The 17,483-nt window shown below is 33.6% G+C and overlaps 1 protein-coding gene across 4 annotated transcripts; it reads left to right on the top strand.

Moving 5' to 3' along the window:
- The first annotated feature begins 1,234 nt into the window (after positions 1 to 1,234).
- On the top strand, positions 1,235 to 16,198 carry LOC126698539 (phospholipid--sterol O-acyltransferase). Of its 4 annotated transcripts, none has more exons than XM_050395848.1 (16): positions 1,236 to 1,634; positions 2,697 to 2,832; positions 2,947 to 3,091; positions 4,059 to 4,123; positions 4,325 to 4,401; positions 4,776 to 4,989; positions 5,074 to 5,248; positions 6,082 to 6,178; positions 6,716 to 6,810; positions 10,155 to 10,206; positions 10,742 to 10,813; positions 12,906 to 13,074; positions 13,611 to 13,715; positions 13,792 to 13,876; positions 13,990 to 14,079; positions 15,636 to 16,198. In XM_050395848.1, exons 1-15 carry the CDS (start codon positions 1,350 to 1,352, stop codon positions 14,069 to 14,071), a joined length of 1,854 nt encoding a protein of 617 aa, XP_050251805.1. In that variant the 5' UTR covers positions 1,236 to 1,349; the 3' UTR covers positions 14,072 to 14,079; positions 15,636 to 16,198. The 4 variants fall into 4 exon arrangements, 3 of the variants coding, with proteins under 3 accessions (XP_050251805.1, XP_050251804.1, XP_050251803.1); XM_050395847.1 differs by having other exon boundaries at positions 4,059 to 4,228; positions 15,622 to 16,198; XM_050395846.1 differs by having other exon boundaries at positions 1,237 to 1,634; positions 4,059 to 4,228.
- The last annotated feature ends 1,285 nt before the right edge of the window (positions 16,199 to 17,483 follow it).

Raw genomic sequence — 17,483 nt, 5'->3', positions numbered from 1 at the left:
CTTAATATAACATATAAAGGCACACTTAACCAAAAGTCCTAAACCCAATAGATATGAGTTTAACTATGTTATATTAACTAATCATTTTTCTCGTCATTATTCAATCTGATACTTTGTTCACACGTGTTACTTGTACACTCAACAAATTACAAGTTTCATAGTTTATGGTACAAAGTGCAAGTACCCCATAGTTTAGGGTAATTTTATGCTTGACCATTTTGATTTAATTATTGTTCTTGGAATTGTGCTGCATTGAATTCTAGACTATCAACGATGAGAAGTTGAAAGGAGTTGAAAATCAAGCAATGAAAAATTCAATCTTACTAAAATATATACTCTTTAAATAAACAAATACAATTATAATAAACATCTATTAATAAATATCATAATGATCAAAATCTATATTTTTTTAATAAAAAAAATAGAAATCATATTCTATTGTTTATAATATAAAATGAACAATTTTGAATTTTTGTTAACCTTTTCTAGTGTTGTCATATAAGCTTTTGAAAGTACACAAATTTTCATGTCATATAAAATGCTTAATTTGGCAAAGGCCATTATAACAAACAAAGTGAAGGAAAAAGTTTAATTCTAACCCATGATGTGACAATTAAAGAGATATCTTTTGTGTGTATTTATTTCCTTAAATAAATAAATAAAATCTAAAAATCCTCATACGGGTTGAAAAGATAGCTCTAAACTAATTTGAAACCAAGACTTTGTCCCAAAATAAATTTCAATTTCACACAATTGGACTGAACAAAGAAGTTTCTCAAAACATGTTCAAGACTATCTTTTCAAACTTGACATGTGTGTTTGGCTCCAACTTAAAAAATCAGCTTATTTTACTATTCAGTTTATCTTTGCTACTATTTATGAGTTCCACTGTACTTTTTGATATTATTCATGAGTTTCACTGTATTATTTCAGCTAACTTTTACCTTTATTTACAGTACTTTCAATAAAAAATTTTCAATTTCAGCAAAATAAGCGAATCCCAAACAGATCTAACATATGATGATTAATAAAACTTTTCTAGTTTATTTTTATTATTTATAACTGAAAAATGCTAACAAATGCCTGAGAGTATTTATTTAAAAACTATTTTTAGAAACATTTTATGAAAAAATAATAAAACAATTTATTTTTATAAGAGTTTTTTATATTTTCTATAAAAATGATGTTAAAAACTTTCCCAATATAATTTATTAACCCTGGCATAAGTGCACCCGCTAACAACAACCTTTGAATTGCGCAGCCCATGACCTGTCAGATGGAAACTGGAAAGCACCGAAATTTCCTCCTCCCTCGCAGTCCAACAGACAGTCATAACCACTCATAAAGTCATGTCACTCATAACAAACCAATCTCTCTCTCTCTCTCTCAAACAAAACATTTGCAAACCCAAAATGAGAGTCTTGATTATCGTCCTCCTCCTCACTCTCATCACCGTGAACCAGCACGGCTCAGCCGTCAACGGCGGAGACTTCACCGGTGACTACTCGAAACTCTCCGGTATCATAATCCCAGGCTTCGCTTCCACACAGCTCCGCGCTTGGTCCATCCTCGACTGCCCTTACTCTCCTCTCGACTTCAACCCACTCGACTTGGTCTGGCTCGACACCACCAAAGTACACTCCATTTCCCTCTCCTACTTTTATGTAACAATCACTTTTTATGTTCATAAAGCTTTTGAGTTAAAAAGGAAAATCGTCTACTTTTATTTTTGATAATGCTTATTTCCACCTCACTATTTACAATTTGACATTATGATTATAATTTGGATAAGGGTCTCAATTTTCTAATAGTTTAAGCTTTCGGGATAATTAGAATTAGTAATATTTCATGGTATCAATGCAGGTGTCTTAGTTCAAACCTGGACTAAATTATTAAATTCATCATTTATTAAGAGCTTAAGCTTATGAGATAATTAGTAATTTATCGTGGTATCAATATAGGTGGTCTTAGTTCAAACCCGCTTTAGAGTAATGACTAAATGATTAAATTCACAATTTTTTAATTGCTTAAACTTTCGGGACAATCTGCAATCTATCATGGTATCAATACATGAGGTCTTAGGTCGAACCCGCTTTAGAATAATAGTTAAATGATTAAGTTTTACCATTTTCTAACCCCTTTTTTTAATGTTTGGTTGAGGTGAAAAATGAGAGGATGAAAAATGGGGGAAGGAAAAAGAAAAAGAAAATGAAATGGGGTGGATGTAGTTTTCCTCCTGGGCCCACTATTTTTAGCTCTTTCCAAATTGTGAAGAAAATGGTGAGGGAAATGGCCTTGAGAAGGAAATTACAAAAAATCCACTTCAATTTTCCATCATTCCACTTATAATAATAATGGTATAGTAATAATTTACTTTCAATTCTTTCACTTTTCTATCCTCTTTCCCAAACACGCATGATGGAAATTACAATTATTTTTTATCCATCCAAAATTTTCCATCCTCCAAATCAATCAGAGCTTAAGCTTTTTAGATATTTGGTATATCAAACACTTATACCAAATACTATGGCCATTGCTAGTAATATCATTATTTATCAAATTAGCAAAAATGCAAACACTTTAGATTAACAAAATTGCGTTGAATATAAATATGTGACAGTAAAGGGTCTGATAATGACTTCAAATAGACTAATAATATTTATAATCTGAGAGCATCGCGTTCATTTTGCCTGCAGCTTCTTTCTGCTGTGAATTGTTGGCTTAAGTGCATGATATTGGATCCTTACAATCAAACAGATCATCCAGAATGCAGGTCTCGGCCAGATAGTGGTCTTTCTGCAATCACTGAACTTGATCCAGGTTATATAACAGGTATGTGTTTACTTCTTTTACATGGTCCTCTATATGGGATATTTTAATCATAGTTTGCTTCACTTCTGGTGGTATGACATGCATAACTGAAGTTTGTTGCTTTGTGGTCTGCAGGTCCTCTCTCTTCAGTGTGGAAAGAGTGGATTAAGTGGTGTATCGAGTTTGGTATAGAGGCCAATGCAATCATTGCTGTTCCATATGATTGGAGATTGTCACCATCAAAGCTTGAGGAGCGAGATCTTTACTTTCACAAGCTAAAGTTTGTATATAACCTAAATTATCTCTAGTGCCTACTATTATTACTAGCTATGATGCATGTCTTTGGATGGATTCCCTGTACAAATAAATCCCAACCACAAACCCCCCCCCCCCCCCCCCCCCCCAAAAAAAAAAAAAGATGATAAAAAGAGCTGTTCAATTTGTAGTTGCTTTCATCTAATTACCCTTATTTGTTGTAACATCTCGGGCATATCATTTGAATAACAAAGGGCCTAGTCATTATTTTTGTCCCATGATTTGACCAATTTCCATAGTTTCCTTAGGCTAACCAGACTTTACATAATTGACTGATGTTTAGGTGGTTTCTGTAATTCATTGTTCATGTCTCAATTAACTTCGTAAGCAAAATGCCATACATGTTCTGCTTTGTAGTTTAAGCTCTTGTCTTTGCATGATATAGAAAGTTGGAGTAGTTTTATGTCTCTTCTCTAGCAAAATCTAATAGGTCTTGCCAAAATTTTGATTTATAATTTATTTTTTCCCACATAAGTTATTTATGCCTTCAATAAGCTTTGCTATGCAGTTGTTTAACTGCATTGTCAATATTAAATTGACATTTATAATTGCTTGTCCATTACTTGGAATCTCAATTTTGTAAGTGTTCTTTTTGATCTGAATCTCATAGCAGTTTCTAAGATTGTGATGTCTTGATGTTTTGATGGTGGGGAAAATACAATGTTGACTTTTAACAAATGAGCGAGGTTGTTAAAAGGTAGTAATATTTTTTTACATGCGTAGACAGACATTGCAATATGTACATGGATAAATCAAAGTGCTTAGTTAAGTGTTTTGGGATATATTGTTGAGAATAAAAACAAAAGATTTCTAATAATTCTGAAGTGTCAAGTTGTGCTGAAATTTCTCTTCTGAACAGTTTGTGTTAGGGTGAAGTTCATTTACTGGTTGATTTTGGGGTTATAAGAAATTTTTTTTGTTCTTTTTTGCAGATTGACATTTGAAACTGCCCTGAAACTTCGTGGAGGTCCCTCACTTGTCTTTGCCCATTCTTTGGGTAATAACGTCTTTCGTTATTTTTTGGAGTGGTTAAAGCTAGAAATTGCACCAAAACATTATTTCCAGTGGCTGGATGAACACATTCATGCGTATTTTGCTGTTGGTATTGTTTTGAACGAACATTTATTTACTTTAAACTCTAGTCACTTGGAATGGACATGATACTTATTTTGGGCTTATTTTGTATCGTTGATTACAGGGGCTCCTCTTCTTGGTTCAATTGAGACTGTAAAAGCATCACTTTCTGGACTTTCATATGGTCTTCCTATTTCTGAGGTTATCTCTTTTTTGAAATATTCTCAAAATATTCTTTTCTTACCGGTGCTTTTTATGTCAGTTCTCTAACTTGTGCAGTATGTCATTATCTTTTCTTCCCTTTAAACTAATATTATTAGGTTAATTTTATTTTATTACTTTAGTAACTGTCGACTACATTATACTTTGGAAATATAAATTCCTCTAATGCCTTATTAAATGTTAAATTAACAAGGAATGTTGTCTATGTAACTCAATTTTCCCAACTTCTCTTCTTGGTGACATTGAGACCGAGAAAGTGACATCTTCCAACAATTTTTATTGACATGGTTACCATATTAGACGATGACACCTGTTCTAATGCACACTTATCATATGTTTTTGGAAGGTCTCAGGGGACAGCTAGATTGATGTTCAATTCATTTGCTTCTTCAATATGGATGTTGCCATTTTCAAAGAATTGTAGGGCAGATAATGCATATTGGAAGCACTTCTCTGGTGGGAGCAGGCATGGTCATCACATGTATCACTGTGAAGAGCAGGAATTCCGGTCAAACTTCTCTGGGTTCCCAACAAATATAATCAATATTGAAATCCCATCCATTCGTCGTAAGACTTTTGAAACTAATGCAGGTCTCACTGAGACAGTATTTTTATCATTCTCAACATGTTTCCTATGTCTTGTATGAGCAGGATTCGATGCCTATCCATCAGTTGCAGAAGTGGCTGAGGCCAACTTATCTAGCATGGAATGTGGACTGCCAACTCAGTTATCCTTCTCTGCTCGTGAAATATCAGATGGGACCTTTTTCAAAGCAATTGAGGATTATGATCCGGATAGCAAGAGGCTCTTGTACCAATTAGAGAAGTGGGTATTGTCTTGCTAATCACCAACAAAGCTTACTGCACTCTATATGTGGGCTTTTTGCATATAATGCCAAATTATTACAACTTCTCCAGTCGTTCTGCCCTGCTGGGAGTGAAACTTAATCCATTACCCTTGAAGCATCTTCATGTCAACCTATATAGATTTCATCTTCTTTAGGCTTCAAAAATTATTATTACACTTTGAGCTTGTTTTATCAGATGTCTTTGTCTATGCTAATATTTTTATCTTGTGCGATGTTCTTGAAACTAAGGGATGGATTTACATAATTAAGCCACCTTGGATTGAAGAGCTTAGTACTTAATTTTTCCTTTTAAAACAATATGCATGAGAGGCAGCTGCAGCATAATACATGTCTTTGATTTTAGATGGAGTTTCTACTGTGTAGATTTGTTTTATGATACTAGTAACCCATTACCAAGTGTTTGATCATATTTGCTCTTTGAATTGTATGGAGCTGCAAATCAGTCGATTTGGTGAAAAGCTTTCACCAAAAAAAATAAGCTAGTTATAAATGATGAGGTGTTATTCATTTGAGATAAAGAGTTTAACATTAAGATGGAGTATGCATACTTGCAGAGTGTTTACATAACAAAAAAGAGTAGGTAGTCTACCAGGTGGTTCTTTACGTAGCAAAAACAAACATTTTGCTAATGTCCTTTAACTATCTGAAACTGTAATTAGTTCTGAGTGTTTGCTGTTTCATCTGTCGTAAATTCTTTATTAATTTAAAATTTCTACAGCTAGTTTTTTTTCTTGCTCTTTTGTTTTGTTTATTTCTGTATCTAACTATGTTATAATGCTGTGTATTTCAGGTATCATAGTGATCCTATTTTAAATCCACTTACACCTTGGGACAGACCACCTATAAAAAATGTATTTTGTATCTATGGATTAGATTCGAAGACTGAGGTAAAATCTTGTTCTTCATCATACATACTTCCATTTTTCCTATCAGAAAAGGACATATTCATTAATCTGTTATAGAAGAAAGAAAAAACACCTGCAATTTTAGAGAGTGCTACTTTAAACACTATGTAGATTTGCTTCTTGTCCATTTCTGTTCTAAGGTCAATAGTGAATGTTTAATTGGGCTTAAGAATAATAATTTTTTTTCTAGTTTCCTGATAAATCTGATCTAAGTTGGAGCACTTGTAAACATGTGTGTATATTACTGAAATCACATGGATGAACAATTGTTTGCCTTTGAGACATTAATGGATTTTGGATTGCATCAAAATTTCTCTATTAATTTAACTGAATTCATTAATTAATTTATCTCCACATTTTTAAACTAGTTTTATTGGTTTTCTGAATATCTAATAGGTTATATGCATCCTAAGAAATTTCTTTCTTATGACTAGGGATTTGTTGCTGCATGTTCTACATTTAGCTTGTAACCATGTTGTGGTGAATGATAGTTTTAGTATCTTGGCAATGACAAAACAGGTTGGTTATTATTTTGCTCCGAGTGGCAAGCCTTACCCTGATAATTGGATCATTACGGATGTCATCTTTGAGGTTGAAGGATCTCTATTCTCAAGGTAAGTGTCGTTCATACTAGATCCATAATCATAGTGACTAATACAATTTGTGTCAAGTAGTTAAATTTCCTGGATAATATTTACCGAAATTCTTTTATCATATTTAATTAGACTTCAAAGGGAATAAACTTATTTGAATGTTTGGAACTGTGTGTGTGTGTGCACATGCTGGAGTGTGTTTCTTAGTCGATTAAGTAATCATGTTTAGTTACTAGATTTTTACAGGCCAATGAGACAAAATATTGACAGTAATTACACTGCACTTGTTTAATGGTGATAATCTGTGATAATTGCCCATTGACCACCTAAGCCCAGAAAAAAAAGTGCCTATCTACTCTTTGAAAGCTCAGTTAAGCATTGACTGCACAATTATTGATCTGTACTCAATATAAGTTTGCAAAAATTAAAATCTTGCAAAATTTGTTGTAAGGCGAATGTTAGGTTCTTTGAGTTCAGAAAATATTGTATGTCTCCGATGCTCTAATCCTAGTGGACATGGGGTGCTGGTCCTGTAACAGGTCCATTACTCGTAGTGCATCTGACAACTTCAGAAAAAATTATACTTATTCAGTTTGTAAAAGAGAAAAGGAATCAAATTATCAAGCATGAACAATTTGTAGGGTTGGTTCTTCTATCTCCGGGAATTTTTTTTTAAATTTGGAAGCAAGCAGCCGGTATATAATCTCTCTCTAATTTTTTGTTTTTTTGTGGGGAGGTGTCAGGGGGAGTGAACTTAATATAATGCAAACCACCCACAGTGGATAATTTATTCAGTTGGGCAAAGAGATTCAATTCTCATACCTTACAGTTCGATTAAGTAGCTGAAAGATCCGACTTGAATAATACTGCACAATTTTCTTTTTTTGGGTTAAAAGCAAAGATCTTTAATTGATTTGCTTTTATAGGATTTGATGCTCTCCTTGTGGCCTTATGTGGTCATTTCTTAGCCACTGAAAGGCCCCTAGTTCTTGAATCATTGTCCTACTTCATTGTCCTATCAAGTATGGCAAGCTTGATTGGTGGCTCCTGGGTTGCTCAAGTGTATAAAATTGATGATAGTAAACATGCGCTTATGTTGCCAAGCCGACCGCCATACACAAAGCTTGCAGGGGGCTTGATCTCAAAACCTCCTTTTGTTACTCTTTTAAAGTAAGGCTCTTGTACTGTACTTATACATTAGTTCCCTTCCTCCAAAAAAAAAAAAAAAAACACTCATTCTTGTCAGGATACAAATTTCCAATCTTGCAACTCGTGACAAAATATGGAAAAAGCTTGCTTTTATTATAAAAGATTGGATAATTTAACCTTCTGCATATTCTCATGCAGAGTAGAAATTTCTAATTATCAGAAAAATATGCTTCATTATAGAGTAGAGATACAATTAGCAATCTCCTCTCTACCATTATCCTTGATACCTTGGTCCCCTCTAAGATTAACCACCACTTGCCAATATGTTGCCTTTTCTTGTGAGTAACATGAAGAAAATGATTTTCCTCAGATAGTTCAATGTAATTGATTCTTGGTTAATGTCATGCTCTTCATCATGTATTTTTCTTTTTGTCATGCTATTCGTGTGCCACAGGATAGAAGCCTTAATGAGCTCTAATACCAATTTTGATGTAGGATCTTTAGGAATTTATGCTAAATTAGGGTTCTTGAATAGGATTTGATGTTTAAGGGTTTAGATAGGATTAGGAAATAAAAAGTAGGACAGAGTTTGGCTACAAGCTTAGGAGTTTGGCATGTGTCCCTCTTATATGCAATGCATACGACTCACTTAAAATGATTGTATACAATCACTTAAGTATGGTTTAGTAAGTGGACACATGTCATCTTCTTATTATTGGTTGTAGCCAAGTTTTTAGCCAAACTCTGTTCTAAAATGTATGGATCATGAATGATTTTGATGGCTATTTGGTGTCAAAACACTGAATAGAATGAGTAACAATGAAAGATAATCCCACACAATCACACCTTGATTTCCTAACCAATTACTCTCAAGAAGGAGAAGGCAATCATATCCCAAGTTGTTGGAATTTTATTAAATTCAATATCTCTATTTCTATCGTTTGAATACATAAAGATTCTTTTATAGGCAACTGCCATTGCTACTCCTAGAAGGAAGGACTCCTAAATAACCTTTTCCTAGAAAGGGTAGGACTCCTAATAATAATGAAAACGTAATTAAGAACTTTAAACCATTTAAAAAGGACAAGATGCACAAGATACCTTCTCTTCTAGAACAGCCCACTACCTCATATTCAAAAAAAAAAATGAAATAACCAAACTATCTATATTTTAATTAAACTTCATTAAAACTGAATGAACAACATTCTAACCTAAAGAAACTTAATACTAAGACTCAAAAATAACTAAAATAGCGTATGAGAGCTGCTAAGAAGGCCCCACATCAAAACTAAACCATAATTCTTGAAATTTTTGGTATTTAATCTTATTTTTTCAACTCTTTCTTGTTTACATCATTGTGGCCTCAACTATGCATTTCATGACTCCTGAAATTTTTTTCTGGGCTGGTTGGTTTTAACTGTTTGATTATGATGAATTTGATTTTTGTTTATCTCACTTGTTGACTTGTGGTTGTACCATTTTTCTTTGTGTGTTGGTGACTTGAAATTAGGATGATTCTTCTCAAGTTCTGGATGTTTGAGGGGCATTTACAAGCCAATATTAGACTAACAAATCTCATTTTCTCTTTGTAAAGTCTTAAGTGTCTACAGACCTTCAAAATATCTTGTGCTCACTTCCTAAAGAGATGTATATAACCAAATTGATCTTTCTGGTTCATTTGTTAGCAACCTGTATAAGTTCATATCCTTATAGATAATTTATAGGTCTTTGTCCAGATGTTGTAGATCAATATTCTCATGTTATACTCTACTGGTAGGTTGTTTATTGTGTTATAAATATGACTTTGTCAGACCTTATCTTGTGTTCACATGGTCTTTTTTGGGTCCTTTATTGTTCGTTGCTCCATTTTTCATGCAGAGCTCTTGCGGACCACTTGTTGTCCCTTGTGGTGTTTAACTCATGCATTAAATTATATTAACTTTTCCCTGCTTCATCTCTGTGCTTGCTATGTTGCTGACTAAACTATCAATTTTACCTATTGGCTTCATTTTCGCTAGCCTTATGCTCATTATTTTCCCTTTTTAGCACCTTCAATAAAGCACACTACATATAAGTAATAAAACACACTGTATATATAGTATTGAAACAACTTTTGCCATTTTTTTCCTAATGGATTAAGTGATAGGAATATGTAATAGATGAGTGTTTCAGCCTCTTTGTAAAATGTAATATATGTGTTTGTAACATTCATGTAGGTCAGGGGATCTGGTTGAAGGGAATCCAGGTGCCGCAAGTGGGGATGATACAGTAAGCTCGAGAAATCTTATTTGTAAAAGTGATTTTTGATAAACTACTAATTGTCTCAAAAGCTTTAGCTGATAGGAAACAATGAATTTAATCCATCACTCAACCATTATTTTGACACTCCCCCTTATGTGCAGACCAAGATTCAATTAGTGTAGCCCAACACTTGAAATTTTTAATTTGAAATGGTTAAAGTGGACTACGAATTTTCCTTAAACTTTAAGTTGATAGGAAATTGTGAATTGAATCACTTAACCATTATTCAGCAATTTTAAAGAAAGAAATTATTGCCAATGTCCTTTGGGCTAATTGGCAGATCTACCCCTTTTGGAGTACATTCGGGGTCGGATCCCTCCAAAAATTTTACCTAGCACCCTCCCCCCCCCCCCCCCCCCTCCCCCCACAAAAAAAAAAAATAATAATAATAACAGAAAGTATTTAGATCCACCAGCTTCAGTATGACCATATGTAATTTAATTTTTGAAGTTGGATACAATAATACTATAGCTTCCATTGAAATTGACATATCTGTTTACAGGTACCATACAATTCCCTCTCTTTTTGCAAGAATTGGCTTGGATCAAAAGTGAACATAACAAGGACTCCTCAGGTATTCCTAGTTAGTGTGTGTGTACAAGGACGATTAAGTTTATGAAATTGTATTGTATGTATGCATTCTATATGCATGCATTATAAGAATGCGATAGCAAAACTCTATTACGGATTAGATCATTCAGCGAGACTTAACCATGACAAAATAGATAGTTTGATGCATGTTATTAGATGTCAAATTCTGTGCCTTCGATAATTCCTTTAAACTTCTATCAAATTCCTGTCTTTGTGGTATCAAGAGTGATTACGTATTTTATTCTTTTCCCAATATCAGGTTCGGACATAATCTTGGTTTGTGAACCAAGGTATGTTTTCCATGATGTTAGCTCATGATAATTGGTTTAGCTTCTGATCAGTTCTTAATCAGCTACCGTATATAAGAATAATGATTTTTCCCAGTAATAGCCTGCATTTTAAGATGCTATTTGTTACGTTTTACATTCTGTAGATCTTTTAATATTCTTTGGACTGCTTGCATAGTCTTGCAATGCAATCAGCATGGAGGGAGTGCATATCTTTTTTATATTGCTAAAACTAGGAGATGAAGTCATCTTGACACTATGTGTTAGCATATTACCGCAGCTGCAGCTAAAGGTTTGCGCATCATGCATAAACCAAACAAACATTTTTTGACTCAAAACAGACTTAGAATCAAACCCATTTTGTCTACCATTTTGCCTCTAATGGAGAAGAGAAGAAAAAGGGGAGGGGGGGGTTCTTAATGCTTTGCTTCTTTAGGTCTTACAACTTTTACCCCAACCCCCCCCCCCCCCCCCCCATTTAATCATATATCTCAATTGCCGCTGGAATTTAGTGATTACATTAATATTTATTGCATGGACATTGTTTGTATCTGTTGCTTCTGTTTCATGAATTAGTAATGTGATTTTATTCTCTTCAAAAGAACTTATCTTTGAAAAATTGGGAGCCCCTGAAGTTTATGCCTAATTCATTCTGAGTTTAAGGAGGTTTAACCAGTTCTCCTCTGGCTTTGATATTCCTTGTTGCCATGAGCTGGCCTTGTTTACTTCTCTTATCTTCGTGTGATATTTATATGGCTTGTATAGCAATAATTTGTCTTACATATGATGAGCTTATATTTCTAGTGAAAAAAAAAAAAAAAAAAAAATCTTAAATCAACCTAAGCTTATATTTCTAGTGAAAAAAAAATCTTAAATCAACCCCAACATTCTAACTGAATAATTGTTTCTTGTGCCTAGAGTTAACAATTTAACAGATGGCACAACCATAGTAATGATCACCACAATCCAAAATAATAAAAATCACTCACGAATTTTGGTGATGAAGTGAAAAACTTTTGAATAACTCTTAAAAATAAAAAACCACTCCGAGAGTAACCAACCCCTTAGGAAATTTCACTATAGAAGAAATAGTTATGATCAGTCTATACTCACAAAACCATTGTAGACTAGACTCAAGTTGTAACCTTAGCAAGTGATCCATTTACCTCCCACCGCAACGGCCCAAAAACTCTGGAATCCTTGTATAGAACTTCCTCCACAAACGAACTTGTTTACATCAAACCCGGAACTCTGGTGCTCCAAATCAAATCTCTATAGGATTTCTATCAAATAGGTAAAGAATCTCAATTTTTTTAATAAAGATATTATGGAGTGAAAACTCACGGGGAGAAACTCAAGGGTAAGCTCACAGGGAAAGGTTTTTGACAGTTAGGCTCAAGAGAATTAAGGCTCTTTCAATGATCTTAGGATGGTTGCCTCTCCCGCCTTGAAAGTCATGCATGAGGGCTATTTATGGGTAGGTTCAAGTTTAGGTTAAATTATGTTTGAGAAAGGTTGGTATTATGAATCCTGTTAACTCACTTGACTGAGGGTTGATCAAAGTCTTTGCTTGACTTAGATGATAGCTTGAGTAATTCTTCATGAACTTGCAATCTTGAAATAGTAATTTGACCCATTGCCTAACTACTTAATTTGCAACAAATACAACCTCAGTTATAGCACGTTTTGGTAGGAATTAGTCAACTTGGATCTAAATTCTAACATCTTGTGTATATTAAACATGTCCTCTTTCCACAATAATTTTGATAATTCCTTCTAAAAATGCAGCCTGAGCATGATGGGTCCGATGTACAAGTGGAATTGAATGTAGAACATCATCATGGAGAAGACATTGTTCCCAACATGACAAGGTCACCTAGGGTTAAATACATAACCTTTTATGAAGATTCTGAAAGTATTCCTGGAAAGAGGACAGCAGTTTGGGAGCTTGACAAAGGTGCATTACATGTCTTTGCATTCCTCATGAATGGAGTCTTGAAATTTTCTTTATAGCCCTTTGTCTTAAATAATGTCCTTCTAAACTGCATTTGTTACTGTTTGGAGAGAACATGGTGTAGTTATGCAACATGCAACATACAACTGGTTGATTGTATATCAAATATAATGGCTGGTCTCATTCATTTGGGAAGAAGTATACTTATTTGGTGAAATATTTAAGGTGATTTTAAAATTGAAAATGGATAAAACTTAGATACAATACCTTAGGTGCAGTACATTAGATTTTCCAATTGAATTCAAACACTTGGTTGCATTGACAAATAAGACAAAATAGTGCTATCTTTTCGAAGGATATATTTAAAACAATCAAGTGTTTGAATTCAATTGGATAATCTAATGTCTTTTATCGGAAATTTAAGTTGACCTTATTCTTGGTTTCTCTCTACACAACGATTCAAGCCAAACACAGTATTAAATAGAGGATTGATTACATGTAGTAGTGATACAGGTTTAACTGAAACTATCTTTATGTAGCAAGTCACAGGAACATAGTTAGACACCCAGTTCTAATGAGGGAGTTGTGGCTTCAGATGTGGCATGATATCCATCCTGATGCAAAATCTAGATTTGTAACAAAAGGTGAATTTTTATCTAATAAATTCTTTTGGGGGGTGGGGTTTCCTTGAGCAATCTTCACTGATAAGATATGTGACAGCTAAGCGTGGACCTCTGAGGGATGAGGACTGTTTTTGGGACTATGGGAAAGCTCGGTGTGCATGGCCTGAGTACTGTGAATATAGGTTATTTCTTTTTCTATAATAAAACTCATTTTCTGTTGGAACTTACATTTTTTTCTTTCTCTTTCGCTGTTTTAGTTTAATATTTTATATTCACTTGATTGATGGTGATGCAGGTACATTTTTGGGGATGTTCACCTAGGGCAGAGCTGTAGATTAAAGAACTCTTCAGCTGATCTGCCATTGCATTATCTATAGATTAGAAGGTGCCAGTTTTCCTCTTTCTTCTGTATCCTTGTATAATTAAACTACCAATTGAGCTAAATTTAGAATATTTGAGTAATGATACACTTCGGAAATAAAATGAATTGTTCTTACTACCCTTTGAAGATATGAACAATAACTTCCTTCGAGATGCCACTTTGGCTTTCCTCAAGATAAAAGCACACCTGATGATTGTCTTTTTTTTTTAAGTATAATTATATTTAATAAAATAGGGGCACAGCCCAGGTTCATGGGGAGAACACAAGGTACACCCTTAAAGAGAAGTTAGCATTTGATGATTGTCCTCAAACTCAGAACAATCATACATGCTATTTAGTATTTAATAAGCATTTTGTTCCAGCATTTTACTAATTTTTCTAGATTTATCATTATATCTCATCACATGATCATTGTTGCTGTGCTATCAGGAATCCATACCTTATTTTCTTGGAAGCTTGTCGTACATAGTGATATGACTGGGGGGAAAAATGAACAACATAACCCTAGTACCAAAACTATGGGTTTGTGGGGAAAAAAATGAAATCCAGAAATAAAAAGTGGTAAAAAAATGCATCTATTCCCTCCGTCATTTATCCCAATTCTGCTGACACTCTAGATTTCAAAATTTTCTAATCACACCCGTTCTGGTATCAAATTGTTCTAATCTACTTCTATCCTCTCTTAAAATCATTAATAGAAATTAGTCATGTGAGATGCAAGTGGCTCAATGCACCTCGCTCACAATATCTTTCTCTTTAATTTGATCTCCTTATATGTAATTATTCTCATGTGATTGAGTTTTGTTAATTATTTTGTAACAGGCAGTGCATAGTAGTCATTGATTAGAACAATTTTATACTACAGAGGGTGTGATTAGAAAAATTAGAAACCTAGGGTATGCTAACAAACTTGCATCAGCAGATATTTGAGGGGAAGGAGATGTCTATACCAAATCTCAAGTTTCTTTTCTTGAAAACTCTCTTTGAATGGGCAACACACTCTTCTACTATCTCAACCTTTTCTCTAATGGAGTTTTTTAGACTCTTTGCACTTGTATTGCTAATCTTATAGCTTCCTTTTCTTTCTTTCTTTTTTTTTCTTTTTTTCTTTTTTTTTTTTTTCCGAATCTCTGCATACTTCCTGTAAATGCTATTCCAAGTTTAATAAATTACAATTACTTTATTGAAAAAAACAAAAAAAAACAAAAACAAAAACAAAAACCAAAACCAAAAAAAAAAGGGTAATGAAAGATTTGACTAGTGTCATTATCAAGATAAGCTTAAGAAAAGAACTCATGCAGTTATATGGAAAGAAATTGAAATGCCATTATGAAATTGATGTTTTAATGCGGTATTTAAATGCCTCCTAAATGGTTGCTTTTTCGAGAGGATGTGGTACTGCCCGATTTTCTCTCTCTCATGGAATTATGGTGATTATAATTCACAAGTGCTTAAGTTCTTTATTTTTTGGTAATCTTTACTGAAAGTTATAGTTAGATATTAAGTTATTTCTATAATTCTTGCTTTCTTTTAATGATATTTTAGTTTTGTCATCACAGGTGCTGGCAATGGCGCATACATATGAGAGGTCTAGTCTCTTGTAAATTACAATTCATCCAGTTCAGCATCTAGAATCTTCACAATGTTTGATGGCCTTTATCTCTGTTGCAACTCTCACTTGCTGTTTGGCCTCATCCTTCAGTCCATCTTGCAACTAAGGATAACTCTGTCAGATCTGCTTTGAATTGCAGCCTAACCCTCCTTTATTCTTGCTTCCAGTATCTTATTTTCTCCAAGGAGCGTATTGTAAGCAAAGTCTTTCTAAGCCATCACAACAGTGAAGCAGAGTTTTGTTCTTCAAAGACATTCATTAACACAGTTTAGAATTTAGATGTAATAAGCTTTTGAAGAGTGTATTTTTTTTTTTTTTTTTTTTACCGAATACGAGTCTGATGCAGAGAAGTATACAATCTCAACCTTGAGCAATGTTGGCAGGCATTCTAAGAAGTATCTAGCCAGGCTAAGCAAGATATCTATGAGGGTTGATCGATTAGAATAGGAGGATAAACATGCATACTTTGACTCAACAATCATAATAAAGACTGCTTTGATTCCTTTTTTATTCCTATCATACAGAATAGAATATGTGCCATCTCTCTCTTCTTTTTTTCTTCTTTTTTTTCTTTATTCATTGAGGTTTTCATGGTTAGTATATTGAAATCAAATACTGGATAAAGAAGCATGATTCATCTGAATTTTTGCAATGGATGTATTTCTAATTCTGAGTGAACTCGGGTGCTAGCTGGCAAAGTAAGTCTTCTGGCCTTTCGGGCTAAAATTTTCACTGGAGCAATAAAGATGAATTAAAGCCTACATAATTAACTCTGAATTTCGAAGAAGTGCCAAAAGATTTAAAACAAAAGGAAAATATTTTATATAAATATTATGTGGTATTTGTTTTAATGTTTGGCCATGGAATAATATCCCACTGGATGGAGCAGGCTGCGCAAAATTCTTACTTTACTTTTAAGGGTAAAATTCCTCTGAAAAATGAAATGTTAATCTCCAGCAGTCTCTGCATTTTCTCACCCAAAATGCAAAGAAAAAGCTACTTTTCTGTTATACCTCATGTAAAAAAATATTTGCATTTGGAGACACTGTTGGAGCTGAGTTTTGTATGCTTACTCTCCAAAATGGAAAGGAACATGACTTTAAAGAGTCTAATGGAGATGCTCATAACCAAAAAGGGTGGTGTTCTGGGTAAAAATTTCTTTCAAATTAAGAAGGCTAATCATATTTTTGTCATTTTTTTTCAAAAGAGTGCACTTAGCCCATGTTTGGTATCTTAATCCCAACTGCATTTTGAAAAACTAAAAGTAAAAAATAGAAGTAGAAGGTCTTTTCCTTCAGCGATGGACGATGGTCTAAGCTGCGTCTGTCTCACTGGTGCGAACAGGTTGAACTTGAACAGATTTTTTTTGGCTTTACAAACACTCTCTCTCTCTCTCTCTCTCTCTCAATTCTTTTGTGTGTATTTTGAACAGTTTATGTGACCGTTGAATGGTACAATTTTTCGATTTTCTTTTAGGGAAATATTAACAAGCACCGTGCAGTGCTTGTTAAGGTTTCTCTAATGTGGGTTTCACTTAATAAAAAATAAAAAAAGATAAATAAAAGAAAAACATAAAAGTAACCCTATAGTGTATTTTAATAATTTTTTTTTCCTCTCTATGAAACTGGCCCATAGTTTATAAAGTTGAAAAAGGAAATGACATAAAACCACCAAAAAAAAGTCAAATAAAGTTGTTTACGGGCACCTTACAGTTGTATTATTAACACAATCCTTTTTTTTTTTTTTTTTTTTTAAGGTGGGTCTCTGTCCTAAACAAAGACATTTTAAATTTTAA

The sequence above is a fragment of the Quercus robur genome, chromosome 9 (assembly GCF_932294415.1).
Source record: "Quercus robur chromosome 9, dhQueRobu3.1, whole genome shotgun sequence".
Classification (NCBI taxonomy): Eukaryota; Viridiplantae; Streptophyta; class Magnoliopsida; order Fagales; family Fagaceae; genus Quercus; species Quercus robur.
Note: the sequence above shows the minus strand (reverse complement) of the source record. Positions and strands in the feature narration are given on the sequence as shown.

Excerpts from the sequence above, each read along its gene's own strand:
- LOC126698539 (XM_050395847.1), top strand. The coding sequence starts at position 1,350 with ATGTCACTCATAACAAACCAATCTCTCTCTCTCTCTCTCAAACAAAAC. Across the intron at positions 6,179-6,715 it reads GATTAGATTCGAAGACTGAG|GTTGGTTATTATTTTGCTCC; the intron begins GTAAAATCTTGT and ends ATGACAAAACAG. Across the intron at positions 10,207-10,741 it reads CCGCAAGTGGGGATGATACA|GTACCATACAATTCCCTCTC; the intron begins GTAAGCTCGAGA and ends ATCTGTTTACAG.